Raw genomic sequence first — 23,983 nt, 5'->3', positions numbered from 1 at the left:
AGACTTAATTATTATTTACTGTTACTTCAAATAATACTGAATGAAAATGTGTCTTCCATGATGCCAGGTACTAATTACCCGAATTATTTTGTTAATATGCAGATTTTTCACGACCATCTCTCTGCCACCCTTGTCTCTCTCTCTCTCTCTCATTTGTTATTCTAGTAGTGCTAGGCTTCTCATGCCCACAAACCAGCCTCCTCAACAGTTTCCACTCGAACATCTTTCTAGATGCTTATTCATTCTGGTCGTTCTTTATTTTTCATTTACTCCTGCTCCCCCTTACTTAGGAAGAGCTGCTCAGGGCTGGTAACCTTCTCTTGGAGGAGAGGGAGGGTGCCAAGGGCTGGAGGAGAGTGCAGGAAAGGCAGAGCTAGAATAAGATGTATTTAAGCTAGGTCTAAGGTTTAGGCCATCCTGCAATGAAAAAAGAGCAATGAGCTGAGATAGGCAAACCTACCATTGAGCACTACCATAGTATGCTGCGATGACTTAAATCTAGGCAAAACAACACACAAAGATCCAGGCACTGTTAGGTGCCTGGTAAAATGAGAGACAGTTCCCTGTGTCTTCAGGAAGTTAATCTCGTCCCGACATAAACAGGCTGGCCTAGAGAGATCTGCTGACAGTATGTGCCTCTGTGAAATTGGGTTAGATAGATGTTTACTCAAATATAGTTCTCTGCTTTAGGCAGTCTTCAAAATGTGTACGAACCACCAATTCCATTTCCCCAGCGCTTGATTGTACTTGATCTTTCTCTACATTTTTCCAACCAACCATGCTCATCTTTGGAAGAGACTGGCTCATTTTTCTCAGATCACTAAGGAAGGGAGTTATTGTTGCTTTTTGGGGTTATCCCACTCTTGCCCCCAACAAATCTCTGGGATTATCCAAATAAATACTTATATCATATTCCAGATATGGGGGCTTTTGCCACGTGGCCTTTGAGCCAGCTGTGATTTGACCTGGGGAGTTTACCTCCAGATGTGGTGTGGAACTGAGTTTTGTAGTACGACAGAGTCAACTGCTACATCACGTTCTTAGGCTACTGACGATTTGCCTTTGGTAACTCTAAGCACTGCACACACATCGGAGTCCGAAATCACTCCATCATTCTCACTCTTTGGAGGAGGGGCGTGAGGGGCACTTATGTGTGGTGATTATGCAATTTTTGTGGACAGACCACATTAGCACATCGTCTGTCAGTTTGTGTCTAGTCTTCTCTTTTCGTATTTTATTTCATGATCCCTGAATTATGTCTGGACGTCCAGATTCTTGTGCTGATTTGGCAGCTAATTTGCTGCAAGACTTGAATTTCTGGGGTCAATTGACTTCTCTAGGTTTCACTTTTCTCATCTGCCAAATGCAGGGGTTGGACAAGATGGTCTCCAAAAACCTTGCCTGAATGAGTCCTCCAAGGTTCTCTGACATCCTGTTTTCATGCTATGGTTTTTTTTTTTTTTTTTAAGAGGAGGGGGCATACAGATTAGATGGCAATATTTTATTTCCCAAAAGCTTTGATCAAACTAAGTCGGCTGAGTGAGGAACTGGTATCTCTCCACTCTCGTCTCCATATAAAATGGCATAAGTTGCTAACTATATGCAAGGAAGCATTTCTTGAGAAAATGTGAAAAATGTAAATGTGGTTAGAACTCTTGTACGATGCATACATATGATCTCTACTTTATAAAGTTGGTGATCTCTGTTCTCTTGCAGCCAGAAATCATCAAGAAAAAAAAAAAGTCAATGAGCAGCTAGAAGGGCTGTGATGGTGCTCTTTGAAGAGTATAATGGCAAAAAGTTACAACAGAAATATCATTAATTGATTGAGGGTGATGATTTGGTGCCTAGTCTTGTTCTGGTGTCATTATATAGCCCTGAGTTATGACAGTTTGCTAAATGGTGGTGCAATGGAAAACCTAATTTGTGCTAATTGCTCTTCATGGCAAAATAAAGTTTATTAAGTTATTTAAAAGTTAGTGGTCAAAACAATCAGGTTCAATACCACCTTCTCAACTTTGGGTTTCCTATTAAAGACTTTTTCAGAATGGAAAATGGAATGGAATAGAATGGCCGCCATTTTGCTAAGACCAGCAAAATAAATATTGGTATTGTTAACCTTTGGCATCCACATAGCAAAGTGGCCTGATAAAGCTCATCACCCAGGTACTGCTGTGCCAAGGAAGTCTGATACATCTATTTTCCACTTTTCCAAAGTGGTCTTCTAAATATCTACATCAGGTCATACGAATTCTCTACTTCAAATCCTTCTATGGATTTCCTTTGGGCTCATAATGAAATAAACACCCCATGATGGTTGAAAACGCCCTGTGTTTATTTACTGTTGTGTTTCCAGTGCTGGGACAGTATAAGGCATATAGTATATATTTGATGGACACTTGCTGAATTAATGAAAATCCTGTGTGATCTGGTCCCTGTTCATCTCTCCTACCTCTTTGTTCATCTCCAGCCACTGTGGCCTTCCTACAGTCTGAGAAATGTACCGAGTCCCTGTTCCGCACAAGGCTTCACCTTGAGCCCCCTTTCCTTTGTCTGGTTAAATTCTACCTTCTTCCAGATAAAACATCATTCTTTTAGGCTTTTGGTAATCTTATTTGGCCCCTTGTATTATTGTTTCTTATAGCACCAAATTCTTCTATTTCAGAGGATTATCAAGTTTCTAATTATATAATTATTTGTGTGAATAGTAATTTATAATTTCTCCCATTAGACTTGATGATTAATTTCCAGGGATTGTGTCTGCATTAAAACTGTATATTCTATAACTAATACAGTCTATATACATAATGCATGCCCAATAAATCCTTATTTTAAAACTTATTTTAGAGAAACCATTGGCATGTTAAAATTAAATTTTATTTACTTATTCTAAATATTTAATACATGTAGATAGTTTTAAAAAGAGTAGACAGTGAAAAGGAAGTCCCCAGTTTCTATCCCCAGAAGCAACCTCTGCTGTGTTTTATATATATCTCCTTCCAGAGATAATCTGTGAGAATGAGCACATATTCCATATATATCCAATAAATGTCCTTTGAGGAATGAATTAATGAATCACTTCTATTATCACAAACCCATTGTGAAAGTTTTTTAGGGTGAGAACTTTTCATTCCGTGCATAAAACTATATTAAATAAGCCTCAGCTAGGCAACAAAGAAAAAAATAATTTAGCCAGCTCAGAAAAAAACCTTTTCATATTGATTCTTTTTGTCTTTGTTTATAGCTCTGGATTAGAAAATAAGCATGAATACAGAATGTCACCCAACACCTATAAAGAAACGAGATTTCTGTAATGAGGTAACCAAAAAAGTTTTCCTTTCCTCAAAAGAGATAATGATATTTTTAGCCTTTTTTGCAGCAGTAGAAGCTACCTGATGAAATAGGAATCATTCAGGTTCTTAATTGGGGGAACTGGGTGCACAGTCAGGAATGAGGTAAGGAGTCTCCCTAAAGCACTCCTGGGACTCGTAGTCAGGCTGATACCTAGACCCTAGGATGTTGGTCACACCTAGTTCTGGGTCAGCCAACAATGGAATGAAAACCACACACAGTCCTGGCTTGCTCTGGTTTCTCCATTCCCATCAGTGGGGCAATCACTGCTGGCCTCACATTCTCTTCTCTGGTCCTCAGTGGCCTCTTCCAGAAAAGCAGCCCAGGTCTGTTCTGAGCTGGTTCCAGACACCTACATTCATTTCCTAGGGCTGCTGCAGCAAAATGCCACCAACTCGGTGGCTTAAACCAACAGAAATCGCTCTCTCACCATTCGGGAGGTAAGAAGTCCAAAATCAAGGTGTCAGCAGGGCCACATGCCATCTGAAGGCTCTAGGGAACATTCCTTCCTCACCTTTTCCAGTTTTTGATGCAAGGCAGGGGATGCCGGCAATCCTTGGCATCCTTTGCCTTGCAGCTGTATCACTCCAATCTCTGCCTCCATAGTCACATGGCCTTTGCCCATGTATGATCCCCTCCAGGGTCATTACATGGCTTTTTCATAAGGACACCATTGGATTTAGGGCACACCTACCTCATCTAGTAGGACTTCGTTTTAACTTAATTACATCTGCAAAGGCTGTATTTCCAAATACTGTCACAGTGTAAAGCTCCAGGTGGACATGGATCTTTGGGGGGACACTCTACAGTCCAGCTTAGTACCCAAGGCAGATGACCTGCGACCGAGGGTAGCTGAAGCCAGCGCCCAAAGGACAAATACGGTGGCTCCCTCTGACCACAGCTTCTTCCCAACCCACGGAACCTGAGCTTCTTCATGCGTGTCCCCCACGCACCTACAATTGAAATCACCACGTTCTCACACTGCTTATTTTTAGATCAAGTGTGGTTTTTACTGTCTTTCACCCAAATCTTCTCCATTGCTGATCCTTACAAAACGGCAACAGCAAAGCTTCATCCTACACTGGAGTTTTAAATGGGTGGACAATCTTGGAGCTAAGACCTCGTCTCTAAGCAGGGCCTCCCGTGATGGAAACATTGGTCTCGCACTGCATTGTGATTTAAGAAGTGGCTCTTTGTTAAAATCCTGGTTGCACAAGTGACAAATACACCAGCCCACACAAGCAGCGAGACTGCCCGCCTGGGATGGCAGGGATATTTTGGGTGGTACTCTGGGGGAGTTATGAATGGATTGGGCTGCTTTCCCTACTTTCGATTGTTAGCCAGTGGAAGCTGCTTTCCTCCTGGGGCAAGAATGAGCCAGTTTTGCTGACAACACTCAGACACAGAAAACACCAATTTCAGAGCACCAGCGGGCAGTAGAAGCATCAAGAAGATGGCACATCTGGAGACAGAGAAAGTTGGTCCTGTGAATGTGGACACTGGGATGCTTCCTGAGGTGGGAGAGCAGAATTCCTGACCTCAAGGAGCTGTGTGTCCTGTCAGCTCCATAACCAACAGCTTGTTCTACTCTTATACAAGGAGCTGACATGATCTGTAAGTAGTAGGTAATGAGCAACTTTCCTAAGTAGATGCCTTTCCTGATAACACTACATTCTTACCCAACGCTGTTTCCTTCATTCTCTCCCCATTGCTGGCCCTGTGAACTTATGAGACGTATTGCCTGATTCTTCAGAAAGTCTCTAAATATCCCATTATGAGACATGACCTCTCCATTTATAAAATTAGTATAAAAGCTTACATAAAACAGCCACAAGCTGTTTGAACTATCCCGTGGAAATAGCATTCATTCGTCCAACAATATCTGAATGCCCAAGAGGCTCTAGGTCCTCTGCTAGGTAGGAGGGCAACAAGGTGAATAGAAGTGGGGGGCGGGGGGGTCTCTCCTCGGTGTCTGAGCTGCTACAAAGGCGCAGGTGGTCTGATCATGCCAGGCCAAAACTGCTTGAAAATGAAACCCAAAGAAACTTGCCACCTGTTTCAGGAGGGAATGCTCCTTGGATGTGTCATGGGAGAGAATCCCCTTTGGCGTAAACTAGTTCCTCATGGAACAGTATGTGAAATGCTGCTTTTCTGGACGAGATAAGAAAAGGCCAGAGCTTTTCTCAGGAGTGGGGCTTATCTGTTTCGGTCAATACCTCTCTTCGTCATCAGAGAGATGCTGTCACCTTACTAAGCACGGAGAACAGAGAGAGTGGAAACCAGAAGTCAGCATTTAGAGAAGTGGGATAGCACTTCACTAACCTTGCTGATATCATGTACTCACTTCAATGTGTTAATGGAATGACCATTTCAAGAAACCAAAAGCAGACATTCCAATCTGAGGGATGAGGTAAAGGCAAACCGTTGCCTTTTAGAGAGACTAAGGGAGTCTCGCTTGACAGCAGAGAGTGACGTCAGATGGAGAAAAGGATGTCTGCTCTAGGAATCAAAAGAATCTTGTCCTACATCCTTACTCCACCACTCACTAGAGCTTTGGGCCTTTAGGAAAGCTCTCTCATTTCTCTGAGGTTACATTTCCTATAGCCTGACATATCCAGTGAGTAAGAGTACAAAAAAAAACAAAAAACAAAAACCCACAGTGTCCGAGACATGGAAATCCCTCAGGAAATAAGTGCTAATAGTCACATAAAATAAATTCAGGAGGAAACCAGGCAATGGTAACTTACCACATTCGATTATGTATGAAATCAACATGAGGTAAGAGGCAATACCACAAAATATTTATATGCAGTACTAATACAAATCTGACATTTCTAAAGACCAGAGGGGTCTCCTATTATTATTGACGGAATGATGAATGACACACATCCACATATATGCATGTTATATATATGTATACACACACACATATATGTATATGTAGATATATGCATGTATATAAAGAGAAATGACACATACACATAGACTAAATGTACATATGTACACATATAGTATAATCTTATGATATTAAGGATGAAAAAATATACACATGAATGATTAATGCCTAATTTGAGGTCACAAAGTGTCCAGGATACAACAGGGACAGTAGTACTTTGGCTGCAGGTTCTGCTGTCTTTAAACATCCCTTCCCAGAGAAGTGTATTTGGACGACCAACCACAGGTTCTTTTGAAATTGACTCACATTGACCAGAGCACTTGGATTTTGCTTTGGGGCCTTTCCTCTGGGTGTCTTAACAGGCAAATTAAATGTAAAGTCATAACAGGATGCCCTTCTGGTTCAAGCTGCTACAGAAATCAATGGTTATTTGAAGAAGGTTTTAAATAATCAAGTATGTAACAGCTAGGTCCTCAAAAGAGAAACCAAAAATTCAGGTAAAAGTTTGTTTTAACTTCTACAGGGTTGAATAAAGTCTCACTATAGGATTCAGAGATTATTTTTCTGTTATGCAAATTTGAGAAAAATAAATAAAATGGACTCAAAGTATGAAATAGAAAACTCTACAGGAATGTATAAGATCATTCCCTTCCTTCTTCCTTAGTGTTAGCTTTATATTATCCAAATGACAATAGTATTGAATTCAATTAAACACTTACAGAGCTCCTAATGTATACCAGGCCATCGGGCTAAGTGCTGGGGATATAATAGCTAATAGAAAAATCAGGGGACTTTTTTTGTGAAGGGCTACATGGTAAATATATTTGGCTTTTGTCACAATTGGCTAGTATAGCAGCACAAAAGAAGCCTCATGGAGGCTGAGCAGGGAGTCTGCCCTGGAGATCATGACCTGAGCCCAAAGCAGAATCTTAATTGGCTGAGGCATCCAGGCGCCCCAAAATAAACTGCAATTTAAAACAGGGTGATCAAAGCAGGCCTTATTGAGAAGGTGACTTTTTAATAAAGATTTAAAGTTGGTGAAAAAGTTACAACTGGGAGAACATTCTGGGAAAAAGATGGAAGGCGCAAGAGCCCGCAAGTGAGAAGAACCTGGAGGCCAGGGAGGCTGGAATAAAGCACGTGAGAAAAGCAGAAGAGGAAAGGCAGATCACACATGGTCTTGCAGACCGTGCTTACTGGGAGACACCAAGGGAATATTCTGAGCAGAACGGTGTTCTGATTTCTGTGTCAAAAGGATCACTGCTGAACAGAACTTGTCAGAGAGCAAGAGCAAGAGCAAAAGCAGGGAGCCCACCTGGAGGATATTGTAATAATCCAGGTGAGAAGTTGGAGTCTCTGGACCAAGATGGAGGAAGATGCTGTGAAGTCTGCAGTCCTGGTTACATTTTGAGGGCAGGGCCCAGAACAATTTCTGAAGCGTACATGTGGGATATTTTGATTATAAAGTTTGGTTGGAAATTTCACTGTTAAAAACTTAACTTGCAATTCAGTACAACGAACAAGTTATTTCATACATAAACATGAGTATAAGTAAAAACATAGAAAGTTAGGGTTAACTTCTATATTTCCAGCAATTAATAGTGACACAATGACTAAGAAAACCCAATTCCTCCTAGAGTCATATAATTTTCCTTCTATAGCTACTCCAAATTATCATAGTGAGGATTCACCTATGTTAAGTGGTTTCTAAGTAGTGTCTATTCAACAGCATAAAAGTGATGTGACTCTAGGCCAGTTGCTTGATCCTACAGAGAATACAACCCAACATGAGTCCCACCAGTTTTAAGTGTGGTGCCATGCTTAATGAAAAAGCGGTTCTGTGTCAAATGTCCCTGCATATCTTAGCTCCTTCTCAGAGATTCAGAATGCACAGTAGGAGGGTCCAGTCTCTGTAACCCTGAAGGAAAAAAACTTCTTTAACCACGAATCTCTCTCTTCGACCTTATCCCTTTCCGCCTGCTTTCACCTTTTCTACATGTTCCTATCTTAACCAGAAAAAAAATTCAATGGACTCATGATAAACAGAACATTTAGCTTCTAGCCAAGAAAGAGAAACACTGCTCTTCTAGATCAAAGATTTGTTATATGACTTATTCCTAAACACTCCTGTCCTGCTTGTCCCACAAAGTAGCTGCAAGGACCAAATGCAGTTATATACATTTTGCACACTATCTAAGGTATCCAGCACATGGCAAAAGAGAAGTCGAAGGAAGGATATTAAAAAATATCCATGGGTTCACATACAGTCTTTACAGTATTGAAGTAGAGGCTACCTTGAGAGACTGCAAGGCATTTCCCAGTGACAAATAATCTCATCATTGCACTAAAAAGGTCAGGTTATTTTTGTTAAAAAGCTACCTTTTGGGGAGACTGACATCACCAAGATGGCAACATAGATTGTTCCTGACATTGCTCCCCTTCACAAGAACAACTACTGTTCCTATACAAGACACCAGAGAAAAACCCAAGAGCAGACAAAATTGATTTTAAACTAAAGATGGTAAAAAGAGAGAAAAAAAAGTCATCATAAAATTATAAAGGGGTCAATCCATCACAAAGATTTAACAAATGTAAACATCTGTACACCCAACAATGGAGCACCTAAATATATAAAGCAAAAACTAACAGAGCTAAAAGGAAAAAAAAATAGCAATACAATAATATTTGGGGATTTTAATACTGCACTCTTAACAATGGATAGATCATTCAGACAGAATCAATAAGGTAACAACAGGTTTGAACAATACTATAAACCAAATGGACCTAAAAAACATATACAGAACATTTTATCAGTCAACAGCAGAGTACACATTCTTCCTAAGTGCACATGGAACATTTTCTAGGATAAACCATGTGTTAGGCAACAAAAAAAAAGTCTCAAGTCTTAGCAAATTAAAGAAGACTAAAATCATACCAATTATCTTCTCTGACCATAAGTATGAAATTAGAAATAACAGGAAAACTGGGAATGCATATGTAAATGGAAGTTAACACTCTCCCAAACAATTGATGGGTCAAAGGGGAAATAAAGTATTTTGAGACAAATGAAAATGGAAACACAACATACCAAAATTTATGAGATGCAGCAAAACCAGATCTAAGGGGGAAATACATAGAAATAAATGCCTACATTGAGAAAGTTCTCAAATAAAGCACCTAACTCTATACCTCAAGGAACTAGAAAAACAAGAACTAATCCCAAAGTTAGCAGAAGAAAGGAAATAATAAAGATTAGAGCAGAAATAAATGAAATACAGAACAGCAGAGCAATAGAAAAACTAAACTTACAGTTAAAAAACAAAAGCCCTAGAGTTGGTTCTTTGTAAAGATAAATTTGACAAACCTGTAGCTAGGTAACCAGGAAGAACCAAAGAACCCAAATCAGCAAAATTGTAAATGAAAGAGACATTGCAACTGAAACCACAAAAATACAAAAGATCATAAGGAGCTACTATGAACTATATGCCAACTAATTAATTAGACAACCCAGAAGAAATGGAAAAATTCTCAGAAAAATGCAGCCTACCATGACTGAATCAGGAAGAAATATAAAACTTAAAGAGACCAATTACTAGCAAGGAGATTGAATCAGTAATCAAAATTCTCACAAAGAAGGGATGCCTGGGTGGCTTAGTTGGTTAAGCATCTGCCTTTGGCTCAGGTCATGATCCCAGGGTCCAGGGATCGAGTCCTGCATCAGGCTCAGCGGGGAGCCTGCTTCTCCCTCTGCCTGCAGCTCCCCCTGCTTGTGCTCTCTCTTTCTGTCTCTGACAAATAAATAAAATCTTAAAAAAAAAAAAATCTTACAAAGAAAAGTCCAAGACCTGATAGCTTTGCTGGTGAATTTTACCAAACACTTAAAGAAGAATTAACACCAATCCTTCTCAAACTCTTCCAAAAAAATCAAAGAGGAGGGAGTACTCCCAAACTCATTTTACTAGGCCAGCAATACTGATAACAAAGCCAGAAAGGACACTACAAGAAAACTATAAGCCCATATCTCTGGATGAAAATGGATGAAAAAATTCTCAATAAAATACTAGCAAACTAAGTTCAGCTGCACATTAAAAGGATCATCACTATGATCAAGTGGGATATATCCTTGGGATGCAAGGATGGTTCAACATACACAAATCAATAAATATATCATATTAATAGAATGAAAGAAAAAATATAATCATCTCAATAGACACAAAAAAGCATTTGACAAGATTCAACATCCAATCATGATAAAAACTCTTAACAAATTAGGTATAGAAAGAACGTCCTCAACATAATAATGGGCATATATGAAAAACCTACAGCTAACATCATACTCAATGGTAGAAGGTTAAAAGCTTTTTCTCTAAGATTAAGAACAAGTCAAGTGTACTCACTCTTACCACTTATATTCAACATAGTACTGGAAGGCCTAGTCAGAGCAATCAGGCAAAAGAAATAAAAGGCATCAATATTGAAAAGGAAGAAGTAAAACTGGCTCTCATTATAGATGACATGATTTTCTATATAGAATACCCTAAAAACTTATCCAAAATACTGTTAGTTCTAATCAATGAATTCAGTAAGGTTGCAGGATACAAAATTAACATGCAAAATCAATCGTGTTTCTATACTCTAACAACAAATTTTCTGAAAAAAAATTAAAGATATTGATCCCATTTACAATAGCATCAAAAACAATACCAAGGAATAAATTTAACTAAGGATATGAAACATTTCGACTCTGAAAACTACAAGACATTGAAGAAAAAAATCTAAGAAGACACAGATAAAAGTATTTCACGTTCATGGACTGAAATAATTTTTATTGTTTAAATGTCCATACTACCAAAAGCCATCTATAGATTCAATGCAATTCCTACCAGGATTCCAAGGACATTTTTTACAGAAGCAGAAAAAAAAAAAAAAAAACAATCATAAAATATATATGGAACCACAAGACCCCAATAGCTAAAGCAATCCTGAGAAAGAACAAAGTGGGAGGCATCATACATCTTGATTTCAAGCTGTATTAGAAAGCTATAGTAAAACTATAAACTATAGTAATCAAAACAGTATGGTACTGACATAAAAACAGATACATAGACCAATGGAACAGAGTCAAGAGCCCATAAATAAACCCATGCACATACAGTCAACTGATATTTGACAAGGGAGCCAAGAACACCCAGTAGGGAAGAGATGTTCTCTTCAGTAAATGGTGCCGGAAAAATTGGATATCCACATGTAAAATAATAAAACTAGACCCCTATCTTACACTACTCAAAAAGAATTAAAGACTTAAATGTAAGGCAGGAAACACTGAAACTCCTAGAAGAAAATATAGGAAAAAAGCTTCCCGACATGGGCTTTGCTGATGACTTTTTGGATATGATACCTAAAGCACAAGCTACAAAATTAAAAATATATGGAACTACATCAAACTAAAACACTTCTGAATAGCATAAGAAACAATCAACAAAATGAAAATCAACAACCTACAGAATGGAAAAAAATATTTGCAAACTATGTATCTGATAAGAGGTTAATATCCAAAATACACAAATAATTCATATAACTCAAGAGCAAAAACATAATCCAATTAAAAAATGGGCAAAGAACCTGAAGAGACATTTTTTCCAAAGAAGATACACAAATGGCCAACAGATGAAAAGATGCTCAACATCACTAACCAGTAGAGAAATACAAATCAAAACCACAATATCATCTCACACCTGTCAGAATGGCTATCACCAAAAAGGTAAGCGGTAACAAACACTGGCAAGGATGTGGAGAAAAGGAACCATCGTGCACTATTGGTGAGAATATAAATTGGTGCAGCTACTATGGAGAACAGTATGGAGGTTCCTCAAAAAATTAAAAACAGAACTACCATATATCCATCAATTCTCCTTCTGCAAATATATCCATAGAACATGAAAACACTATGTTGAAGAGATATCTGCACCCCCTTGTTCACAGCAGCATTACTTCCAATAGCCAAGACATGAAAGTAACCTAAGTGTCCACTGAGAGATAAATGAACAGAGAAGATGTGGTGTATACATACACAGGAATACTACTGTATGGAAAGTACTCGGCCATAAAAAAAAAAAAGAATCCTGTATTTTTGACCACACGCATGGACATTGAGGGAGTTATGCTAGGGGAAATTAGAGAAAACATAAACACTATATGATCCCATTTACTTGTGAAATCTAAAAAACAAAACCAAACAAAACTCATAGAAAAGGAGATCAGATCTGAGGTTACCAGGGGCTGGCATGGAAGGGGGAATTGGATGAGATGGTCAAAAGGTACAAACTTCCGGTTATAAGATCACTAAGTCCTGGGGATGCAAGGCACATCATGGCTCCAGATAACACTGCTGTATGGTATATTTGAGAAAGCTAAGAGAGTAAATCCTGAGTTCTCATCAGAAGGAGAAAACATTTTTTATCGATATGAAATGAGGGATGTTAAATTGTTGTGGTAATCACTTCACAATATATGTGAGTCAAATCACAATGCTGTACACTTTAAAATTACACAGTGCTGTATGTTAATTATATATCAGTAAAACTGGGTAACAAAAACTACTTTTTTTTTTTTAAGGATTTTATTTATTTGACAGAAAGAGAGACAGTGAGAGAGGGAACAGAGCAGAGGGAGTGGGAGAGGGAGAAGCAGGCTCCCCACTGAGCAGGGAGCCCGATGTGGGACTCGATCCCAGGACCCTGGGATCATGACCTGAGCCGAAGGCAGACGCTTAACGACTGAGCCACCCAGGTGCCCCAAAAACTACCTTTTGAACTGTGAATAAAATGTTAATCAGGGTACCAAGTAACCAAAAAGTGTATGAGAACATGCAAAAAACCCACTTTAGTGACAAAGAAAAAAAAACACCCCGAGATTTTGTATTATGCTTGAATTCAAATATATATTATTTTCTGGATTGCATAGTATACCCATTTAATTTGAAAATAAATGCTTAATATTTTCTGATTACAAAAGTACACATGATCACTATAGAAAACTTAAAGTACAGAATAAGTATTTAAAATTAAAAAAAAATAGGTGAAGGGGATTAGGAGCACACTTATCCAGATGAGCACTGAGTAATGTACAGCATTTTTGAGTTACTACATTGTTCACCTGAAACTAATACAACACTCTATGTTAACCACACTGGAATTAAGATTGAAAACTTAATAAAAAAATTAATAAAAATTAGAAAAAATGAAAAAAAAAGTTAAAAACAATCTTAACCCCCCAGAGAGAGAGAATTTATCAGCCCTAAAATCCTGGTCCATTTAATTTTTCTGCACATACATATTACAAACACAACTTCCTTTTTACATAGCTAGGACCATATAGCTTTTTAAATTTTACTTAACTGGAGGATAGGATTATCTCCCTTTGTCCTTAGATATTGTTCTGTAAGTTTTAACGTCTTCATAAAAGTTTGCCATGTGAACACACTGATGCTAACCGTTCTTCCGTGGGTGGGCGCTCGCTTTTCCCCATGTTTCCACTGTGTAAAAAGCTGTAAGGGCAACTTTCAAATATAGCTCTTCGTGTGCATCTCTGATAATGTCCTCAAGATAAATTCCTAGAAATAGAACTTCTGGGTCCGAGTACACAATTTTAAGGTTTTGCTATATACTGTCAAATTGTTACCACCTTCCTGGAGAGAAATTTATATTCCCAATAGCAGTGTATAAGAATGTTTATCTCACATTCCTCCCCACCACTAACTACTGCCTTAAAAAAATATTTGCATTGTTACACATTTTTATTTTTGGTTTGATTTGTATTTTTTTGATTACTTGTGATTCTGGACGTTTTTTCATATTCCTTAGAGATACTACCTCTCTGTGAATTTACGTGTATTGCCCATATTTCTATGGAGAGCGTTCATCTTTTAAGAAATTATTCCTAAGAGTATATTGTGATATTTTTACTACTACTTTGTTGCTAGTTCAATTTTAGACAAAGTCCTTCCAATCAACAACAGCAGAGGCATTGCTCTTCCTGAAATTTCATGAGCTGAAAAACCAACTTAAAAAATTCAGGCTGAGGCAAATATTGCATCCAGAAAAATTAAGTCGACCCTAACCCCAAACAGGAGGCAGCACGGGGGGATTCCTTAGCCCACAGGAATGGTCTATCAGGAAGTTTTCCCAGAAACAGTAAGGTAGATCTTGATCAGTGGTCTTTCTGATTCAAATGCAAAGTCCGTCTCCCATGTAAATCAGGAATTTTTTGGGCTGTATATTGATTCTGGCTTTTTCCATGTCCCAGTGGTCCTGGTTCTTGGGGGGTTCCACTGTGAAACTGAACGGCGGGGAGACAGGGGTAGACACACTACAATCTGTCTGAGAGGGTTACGTCTTCACACTCCTTTCGTTTCAAGGTACTGGGTGTTGGCAGCCCTCTTAGCACAAGGATGTTTGCTTGGGTTTATTTTCACTTACATCCATATTCCTGTTGGTAAGAACAAAGCTGCCTATCACAGAAGCTACGCAATTGGTTGTTGATTGACCCTGCAGCTGCAGTTTCTACCCTGGGAGTCGGGTGGGGTGTGCACGTTCACACAACTTCGTTGACACCATCAGAGACATGCAGAAGAATGCTCTGCCATGAGCAGATTGTCTGCAGTGACAAGAAACATACTTGAGTTTTTCTTTCTCCGTTTCACAACTTTTGTCTACCAGCCACTGGCAGAAGTCACCATTTCTTCAGCTAAGAAATGCTGCTTTCCAAAATCCTTTGGCAGAGTCTCCCAGAGATTTTTTTCTGCTCCTTCCTAATTTAGAAACAGTCTTCAAAGGGAAAAAAAAAAAAAAACAAAAAACAACAAAACCCAAAAAACAACCTGAAAAATCAATCTGAGAAGAAACCAACTCTGATGTAATTTTGCATTTCTTTCCCGGAACGTTTCAGAGTTAACCATCTACAACCAATACAATTCAAATGGGTTCATTTGGGGGAGGGGGGCGGGAATAAGCAAACATGTGCATACCCTAAGATCAGACCGTTCTTTATTCAAGAAGCAACATGGGACACAAATTCAAGATTTTATTAAAAATTATTTGTTATTTAACATAGTATCTCGATGGTTACAGCTTTTAACAAGCTTTTAACAAGGCAAAATAATGAGTTATGTGAATAAACAGAAGAGTGAACGGTGTTAGCTGTGACTTTTAAATGATCACATGGTTTTAATTATTCTTTTGATAACACGCAACTTTGTGAACATCTATTCAAGGGACTGAACTCCGTGCCTACTATGGAATTTGCAGTTGAATTAGAGCTTTGTTTCCTGCCTTTGGCATTTTTAAGCAAACAAATGGAAATGGTTTTAAGAATTCATAAAAATCTACCACCTACCAAAAGCATTTAAAAGGTAAAGTGATAAGTTCTAGAAAGAGAAAAAACAACAACACACACACGTATTTATTTGTGGGATAACAGTAGCAGAGAAGAGAAGTCATAATGAGGGAAGCAACCAGAAGTTCAGCCCATGCCAACCCTTTATTTGTTCTTGGCTGTCAGGGGTTTCCGGCTGATCTTTTTCGATTTGTCATTATTTTTCTTCGGTGGTTCTGGGTTTGCTTGCATGTGTCTGCCGTAGAGGCTGAAAAGAGAGAGGGAGAAATGGTGAGATTCACCTTGCTAACACAGGACCAGCTTTTATTGGGAGGGCTTTAAAGAACAGATTAATCTCCAGGAATGTTCAGGAAGCCAAAGAAAACTAAAAGATCACTTCTGCTTGGTCTGGGTCAGACATTTTATTTAAGATTATAAAATTCTCTTACACTTACACACACGCGCGTGCATGCACACACACACAAAATACACTATGAGGTCAGTTCTGGACAAGTGTCCTGGAATTTCACACTCACTGGGCTGAGCGTGAAAACACCAAAGGAAGAGGGATCTGGGGCTGTGAGAATGGAAGATGCTCAGCCCACCTGTTCCAGAATGAAACTCGAATGGCTGTGAGCGTTGAAGTTGACAATGACAAAAACTGGGTTAAACTGAAGAGACAGAGTGTCCATTGAGTGTGTGGGGGTATAGCTCAGGGGTAGAACATTTGACTGCAGAGTGTCCATTGAGTGAAAAGTGAACATCATGCCTGGCCAGCAGAGCCCAGGGGCTGGATAATGTGACAGAGAGCAATGGTGTCCAAGCCTGCTTTGGCTGCTCACCCATGATTTATAGCGCTGGGACGACGGCCACACATCAATGCCACGTTAATAAGTACTGTTGATTAAATGCTGACAAAGTACCCTACAATTACAGTGGATGGCATTCGTCACAGAGCATAGCTCGCTTATGGCTGAGAGGATTGAACCCAACAGCAGATAGTAATTAATTGATAACTTATGAGTAATCCTGATTAAACAAAATTAAAAGCCACCCTCAAATAAATACGGCTCCACCTTAACTGCCCTTATAGATGAAAGTGTGGCCCAGAGAGAGCCCAGTGTGCATGTTTCCATTCCTCCAGAGGAAAGGCAATGCGTGATCTGCTTGTGGCAACTGCCTTGTGCCACGTGAATGGGGGAGGACACCGAGACTGACCTCCTGGTGCAAGGTGTCCCTTGTTCTAAAGTCCACTCAAGGAGCTGATACTCTCTTGATGCTTGCACCTTGCCAGGCAGACTGGTGGCCTGTCCTGATGCTCTTGAGGACATGGACACCGTGGTTGGTGGGCCAAAGGACGGCCTTCGTGCACAGTTGGCCAACTGATTAATTAGGGAAAGTTGATAGGTGAGAGTGTGGTCTGTCTTCTCCAGAGGCTTCCAAGTGTCTCCCCAGAAGGGCTACGAGCAGGTTCCACCAGCAGTGGCCATGAAGAGAGGTCTCCGCTCCCAAGGAGCTCAGAATGCAGAGTCTGGACCTGGTGGCACTGACCCACGAGCCAGAGGATGTACGTCTAGCCAGGGGCTGGGAATGTCTCCAGGTAAAGGGGGGGGGGGGACCGTCTCCCCATTTAAGTGGATCTTTAAATCTGCCTAAGGCCCCTCTCCCCTACACTTTAAAAAGGGCCACTGATCCCCCTGCAGTCTACGTCATGGACACCCAGGGGCTCTAGATCCCAGGAAAGGAACCACTGGTTTCGACAGAAGAAATTTCAGCAGGCCCAGCTGAACTGCTCTTGCTGCCCCAACCCCACCGAAGTCCCTGTCCCAATCCCGGGAACTTGTGACTGTCCCCTTACACAGCCAAAGGGGCTCTGCAGAGATGATTAAGGATCTTGCAATGGCAAGACTGTCCTCTATTATCTGGGGACACCCCTCCCTCACCCCTGTAGCATCTCTCCCAGAGACATCAAACAGGTTAAAGAAGTAGCCAAAGTAGACTTCTCCGTTACATTCCTCAGCTTTAGCAACACATACCCTGAAACATACTTTTTCCTCTAGCAGGCCCGGCCCCTCCCCTCCTCCTGGGACACAGCTTTCTTCACGCTCACACAGCAGGGTGGTGTCCCCGGAGGCCTCTGCACTCCAGGCTCCTCTCGCCCCACACACAGAAAAGGCCTGACTCTGGTCTGTGCATTCCTAGCTTCCTTCTGGCCTCATGTATCTCTCCTCTCTTTCCCAAACCCTTACCCCCAGAAGGGAAAAAAATATCCCTGTTCTTACTCACAGACAGCATTCAACTTTAAGGGTTACAAAAATCTGCAGAAAGACAGCTCCATAGCGCATGAGCTGGGAAATCCAGCAGGAGCGACACAAGGAAGACGTCAGATGAGGGAAAAGAAGATCTGACAAGGGCCCACGTGTCACGTCCTGAAGGAGTAAGAGCTGAGGTGGGCACGGAGGGCTTCCTGGAAGAGGTGGGGGTTTCGCTGGGCCTGACCGTGGTGATCCAGCAAAGTTATCTCAGAAGGGGTTGCAAAAACTGTTTGGAACTCAGCAAGGCTCCTTTTGTTAGGAAGGAACTAGAATGTTCCAATGTTCCAATGTCTGCCTTTTTTAGTCAGACCCCACTGTGCCTGGACCTCCTGGGGCTACACAGCAAGTCACTACCTAGGGCCAGATCAGAGAGAGCATTTCCTGAGCTTGATGTTTAAATCCTCCTCTTGCGACTTACTAGCTGTGGACTCTGGGCAAAGGATTGGCATCCCCACATCCCTCACTCGCCGTGCCTCAGCTTCTCCATCTGTAAAAAAATGATGCTGTGTTCTTAGTATGGTGGTATTAGTGTTTACAATGAGCCCAGTACCTGGTTCGTCTACTGGAAGTGGTCAGTGGATGCTTGCTGAAAAACACCACTGACGTGGGGTTGTAGTTGGAGGGATTTAATAAAGATAATTATATGATTACTTCTTTAGGGCTTTTTCCTTTGAAAAAAAATAACATGGTATTTTCTATCAACGCCAAATCCCCAGGCATCTCTGGGAGAAAGGTTTTAATCCTCTTTGAAGAAAGCAACTAAGGCAGAGCTAAATGCATGCCCCCACTTCCTCGGTGAGTCACTGGCAACGCGGGGATGCTGCTGCGTCCTCCGCCTCATCCCTGACTCCTCCAGCTGCGTGCGCAGACCAGACTGGTGGGCCATGCCCACACGGAGACATCACTGGGCTAGAGCAGTAATGACAAGCATCTGAGGGTCTGAAGTCTAGGGTTCCACTCCTGGCTCCACCAGGGATTAGCCATGGGGTTTCCCTTTGGTTAGTCAGCGTGGTGGGCAGAATAATGCCCCCCACCCCCAAAATACTGACATTCTGACCCCTGAAACCTGTGAACATATTATATCATAAAGGGACTCTATGGAGGTGATTAATTAAGGATCTTGGGCTGGGGAGACTAGCCTGCATTTTCTGGGTGGGCTCAGGGTAATCACAAGGGTCTTCTGAACTTCATAAGGAAGGTCAGAGTCAGAGAGATTTGAACATGTTACACTGCTGGCTTTGAAGATGGAGGAAAGGGGTTCCCAGCAAGAAACGCAGGCAGCCTCTCGAAACTAGAAAGGCAAAGAAGGGCATTCTCCCTGGGAGCCTCCGGAAGGACGCAACCCTGCGGACACCTTGATTTCAGACTTCTGACCTCTGGAACTGTAAGAGGATCTATCTGCTTTGTTTGCAGGCACCAAGTTCATGGTACTTTGTTACAACAACAGGGAACTAATGCAGTAAATGGACCTTTCTGGGCCTGATAGGGCAGCCTAGAAGTGAGGTGTTTGCTTACCTTCAGCAGAAGAAAAACGGGAGACTTTCTGGGGATAGCAGGTCATTGAAAAGAAGGAAAAGTTAAAAAACTAAGTTTCGAAAAGGGCAAAGGATGCCCCAAAGGAAAAAATGGGTGCTGTTTCTACCAGAAAAAGAGGGAACAGGTGAGCAAAGTGTCTCCTCTCTACTCTAGCTGGACTGGATGCCCCCTGACCCCCCTCTATTCTCTGAAGCTAACACCCTGATCCATGTTTTGAATGTACCCAGTATTTCACTTCTAGAGGTGGCTGAGTGAGACATGGGGAGGCCAATGCCACTGGAAGAAGTTTCCCAAGAGGAGGGGGCATGCCACGCCACATAAGGCCACATGGGGAAGTGCCAGGATTGGTGAGGAGGCAGAAGGAACAAAGCAGGGAGCAGGACTCCGGTCCTTTATGGTGGTTCCATGGGAAGGAATGGGTGGGTTTGAGTGAATTTACTGTTGGACAGTTGAAATAATTTCCAGGTGCTCGAGGCTATCAGGCTGGCCTGCAGTTGTATGGGACCTGGCCCTAGGATGATTTAGGACAGGGGAAATAAGGGCTTGCTGTGTGGGAGTTCCATGAAGGAGGTGGTTGAGGTGTTAGCTTTGGATTGGTTTGGTTGGTTTACATATCAGAGACAACCTGGCAGATAAATTGGTTGCTCTCTCTAGGAATTAAGCTCGCCCTGGAAAGGGCAGTCTCTCCCCCCGCCTGCAAGACCTCCGAGATGTCAAAACAGCATAAAAGACAGCAAATAAGAAACATGACTAATTAATACAATCACAGCCTTCAGGATGGCTTCTGTCTTCCTGACCCCACATCCCCACCACATGACATACTTTGCCCTTGGCCTTAGCTTCTCTGACTCCACACGCTCCTTCACCCTCCTCCACCTGGGAAAACCCCCATCATCCCTGACACCCTGGCACAAGGCACTGCCCAGACCAGCATGTCTCCTTAGCACTCTGCTCAGGCAGCACCTGTCCTGCCCTCCTGGAGCCCACGGCACCCTGCCCTGGGGATCCCCAGACAACAGTCCCAGGGCTTCACTCCCCTCTGCCTTCGTGCACCCTGCTCACCCTCAATGACGGGTGACTCTGGGCAAGTGGCTCAGCTGTCACAGTCGAAGCCCGTATCTGCAACCTAAGGGTGAACACTCCTAGCTACCTCGTAGGGCTTGGGCAAAGATTAAACTGGACCCTGGGAAGGTCTTGTCTGTGCAGAGACTCAGCAGACGTTCCAGAACAGCAGCTGACATCTTTGACCTCTCGCAAAGGTCCAAGACTCAGGCTGAGCTGGCCAGTTCCCCCCAACCTGACATGTTGCCTTTGAGCACGTAACAGAACCAGGAATATGACCTTGTCATTATGCGCCTTCAGAGGGAGGAGGCTTCCAGTGGGCCCTGAAATCGGGCCACCAGCTTGAGAGCGGCGACAGAGGGAACCTGTCTCAAGGTCACCAACAGGGCAGCAGCCGTTGGGGGAAAAATGTTCAAGCCCTAGAGCAGAGGGACCCGATGCCAGAGTCTTAGAAAGTCTCCTCTCCCCGACTCACATGTGAGGTGGACAGAGGATAATTGAAAGGTGAATAAGGAGTGGAAAAAAACACCAAAGAACAATCCAAAGTGACAGGAAAGGTTCCATTGTGCACAGGAGTCTGATGAGCATGCTTCCGTCACTGAAGAGAACCTCAAAGGCGGGGGGCCTCTGGCTGCTCTCCGCTGGGGGCTGTGAGCGGGCTGGTGCCACTCAGACCCCTCCTGGGGCTCTCATCGTAAGGAGGCTGGTATGCATGCTTTTCTATTACTGATATCCAAATTTTACTGAATACGGGCAGTCTCATTGTGGAAAAAAATACACAGGAGTCTTCTCGTCTCTTCCAGACCCTCAATCCCTTCAGGGCTGCAGCAGAAGACCACAGTGGGCCCACCCCATTCCTTGTGAAAATTCCCTCTCTTGGCTTCCGTACATCATCTTGGTTCTTAGTCTCTCCTTTGGACATTTCTTCAGTCCTTTAGTTTCTGCTTCTACCTTTGTTTTCTCTTCCCTAGAAAGGACATCTCACTTAGCAGTCAGTGACCACCTCTGAGCAGCACCTCCCCACCTCCCCCCCGCCCGCCAAGCCACCGCCATCTTCAGCCCCTGCTGTGCCTGCCTTACTCCCACTTGGACACTGAGCTATTACACTCAACCAAAGCACAGAACAGTTTCCTACGCCGACTTCCACAGGTCTGTCCCTCTAGGTCTCCAGACCTTGAGGATCAAAACACAGAAGTCACTTTGATGTCTGCCTCTTTTTTTTGGTGATCACGTAAATCAAGTCTGATTGGCGCTTCCTCTGAAATTCTTAGCCTGGGGACGCCTGGGTGGCTCAGTCGTTAAGCGTCTGCCTTCGGCTCAGGTCATGATCCCAGGGTCCTGGGATGGAGCCCCGCATCGGGCTCCCTGCTCCACGGGAAGCCTGCTTCTCCCTCTCCCACTCCCGCTGCTTGTGTTCCCTCTCTCGCTGTGTCTCTCTCTGTCAAATAATAAAAAAAAAAATCTTTAAAATCAAAAAAATTAAAAAAAAAATGAAATTCTCAGCCTGGGACCAGGGAAGTATCTGAAACTCCAAGCCGTGCTCTAGGTGCTTTTTCAGCAGGAGGAGAACACAGCTTTCAATAGCTTCTCAAAAGGGTCATAACCCAGTGGATTAATTAGGCTCTTTATGGTGCTTATTCTGATTTTCATCAACCTGTGATTTTTATCTATTCTTTTCCTCTGCCCAAAAATAGGCCCCATCATATGGTCATTAGATTATTATAATGGGTCCCTTCCCTCCTCCAATGTGTCCTACACCTGGCAGAATCATCTCTCCCTGGTTCACGTATGGAAAACAACATCCACTGCTCACCAGGTCATGTACCTAGCCTGGTACGTGACATAAAGCAGCCACAGGATATGTCATGTAATGCTGAACTCAGCTACTTCCTCTCTCTGTCCTCTAGTGCACCTGAGTGCAGGAAGGCTGGTCTGGAGGAAGGCAGTGTGGCGGACAGTCAAGATAACCTGGGGGCGAGCCCTGCCACCTAGCACCTGTTAACCTCAGAGTCCTCCCTCTTTCCAGAATATCTGTTACCTTCACTGGAAAATGGGATTAGGTGCACACTGTCTACCTCGCAAGTGCTCTGGCAGCCAGAACAGCTTGGGCTCCTCCGTGTTTGAAAAATAAAATGGTGCTAAATCGATCTGAGCCCTGGCAGTAGCCCTTCCTGCCAGGCAGCAGTCCTTTTGGTCTGTTTCTTGCTGATCTGTGTTAACTGCTATCTGGAATGTCTGCCTGGGTCCTGTTCTGCAATTCGGATCCCATCTGTGTTTTTAGGCTTTTCAGGGCTTTCGCCCCCTGCCCCAATTTCTGCCTTCACAGGACACTATGGGATTTATTAGGATTTCACCAACAAGTCCTTGATGGTACACAGGTTCCTGCTCTCAGCTTGTCATTCTGAAGTCCCGGCAGTGCCATGATTACGACACATCGCAGTTACGCCTACCAGACATTCGGCCCCCACTGTCACAACAATCCAGGGAAGAACGGGCTTTTCTTCATTTTTCGAAGGAGGAAACCAAGGCTTAGCAAGTTTAGGCCCGGATCAAACCCAAGCAATTGCTCCCAAGTTCAAACTCTGATGCGGGGCTCGATCCCAGGACCCTGGGATCATGACCTGAGCCAAGGGCAGATGCTTAACCCACTGAGCCACCCAGGTGCCCCCCAAGTTCGAACTCTTAATGCACTGAATTATCTTGTCTCCCATCTTCTTTAGATTTCTCAAATTTGTCTTCTTAATAAGCCTACCATTTTCTTGAGGGTGGGGACTGCAGAGTTCACTTCTTTTGTATTCTGTATACTCAAGCACAGCTAGAAGCACATTGTGTGCTGTGTAAATATTGTGTTTCAGAATGCCAGGTATATGAGAGGTACAATATGCTGTTCTTAAGTCATTTGCTCATGTCATATGCCTCCCTCCTGTTGTTTTGGGTGTTTCCATGGAAAGTCCTTATACAGACCAAGAAAAGAACCAATCTGAAAATCCAAGTTCTATGGCCGGTGACAATAATGGAGAGAAATAATTCTGTTTATAATCTGTAATCCTATGGTGGGATGCTAAATTTAAAGTCTCCACAAATAAATCTGTGGACAAAGTGTGAAGCCTGGATTATTAATAAGCATTTTGTAATATCTTTATTTATCCTATCTAGCAGCTATGAGGGGCTGGTGACAGAACCTTAGCACAGAAACTGCTGAGTCTTAAAGAAGAAAAAAAAAATTAATAGTTACCATATTCCCAGGAGAAATCTCATTAATTCAAAAGGCAATGATTTTTGAGATCAAACCTCTAAGAGATGGTTCCATGCAGCTCCCTAACGGCAGTCTGTGTCTTTCCCGTTTTTCTCCATTAAAACCCCTCACGCCTCTGCATCCCCAACACACAGTAAATCAGAGTATAAACATGCATTTTGAAATCCATGGAAATAGCCGAAAGGAATTCACAGA

General features: G+C 42.2%; 1 protein-coding gene across 4 annotated transcripts in view; it reads right to left on the bottom strand.

Moving 5' to 3' along the window:
• Window positions 1–23,983, bottom strand: part of RSU1 (Ras suppressor protein 1) — a 246,163-nt gene that overhangs the window by 38,215 nt on the left and 183,965 nt on the right. For 3 of the 4 annotated variants that reach the window (XM_035021554.1, XM_035021555.1, XM_035021557.1), the window contains one exon: window positions 15,270–15,887. The exons of the other annotated variant lie outside the window; for it this stretch is intronic. In XM_035021554.1, coding sequence (XP_034877445.1) covers window positions 15,785–15,887 — 103 coding nt within the window. In that variant the 3' untranslated portion in view covers window positions 15,270–15,784. Of the gene's footprint in view, window positions 1–15,269; window positions 15,888–23,983 lie in introns of those variants that run through there. 4 annotated transcript variants of the gene reach the window in all.

This window comes from Mirounga leonina, unplaced genomic scaffold (assembly GCF_011800145.1).
Source record: "Mirounga leonina isolate KUSES-001 unplaced genomic scaffold, KU_Mleo_1.0 Mir_175, whole genome shotgun sequence".
NCBI classification, from domain to species: domain Eukaryota; kingdom Metazoa; phylum Chordata; class Mammalia; order Carnivora; family Phocidae; genus Mirounga; species Mirounga leonina.
The sequence above is the reverse complement of the archived record's forward strand: the minus strand, read 5'-3'. Positions and strand labels throughout refer to the sequence as shown.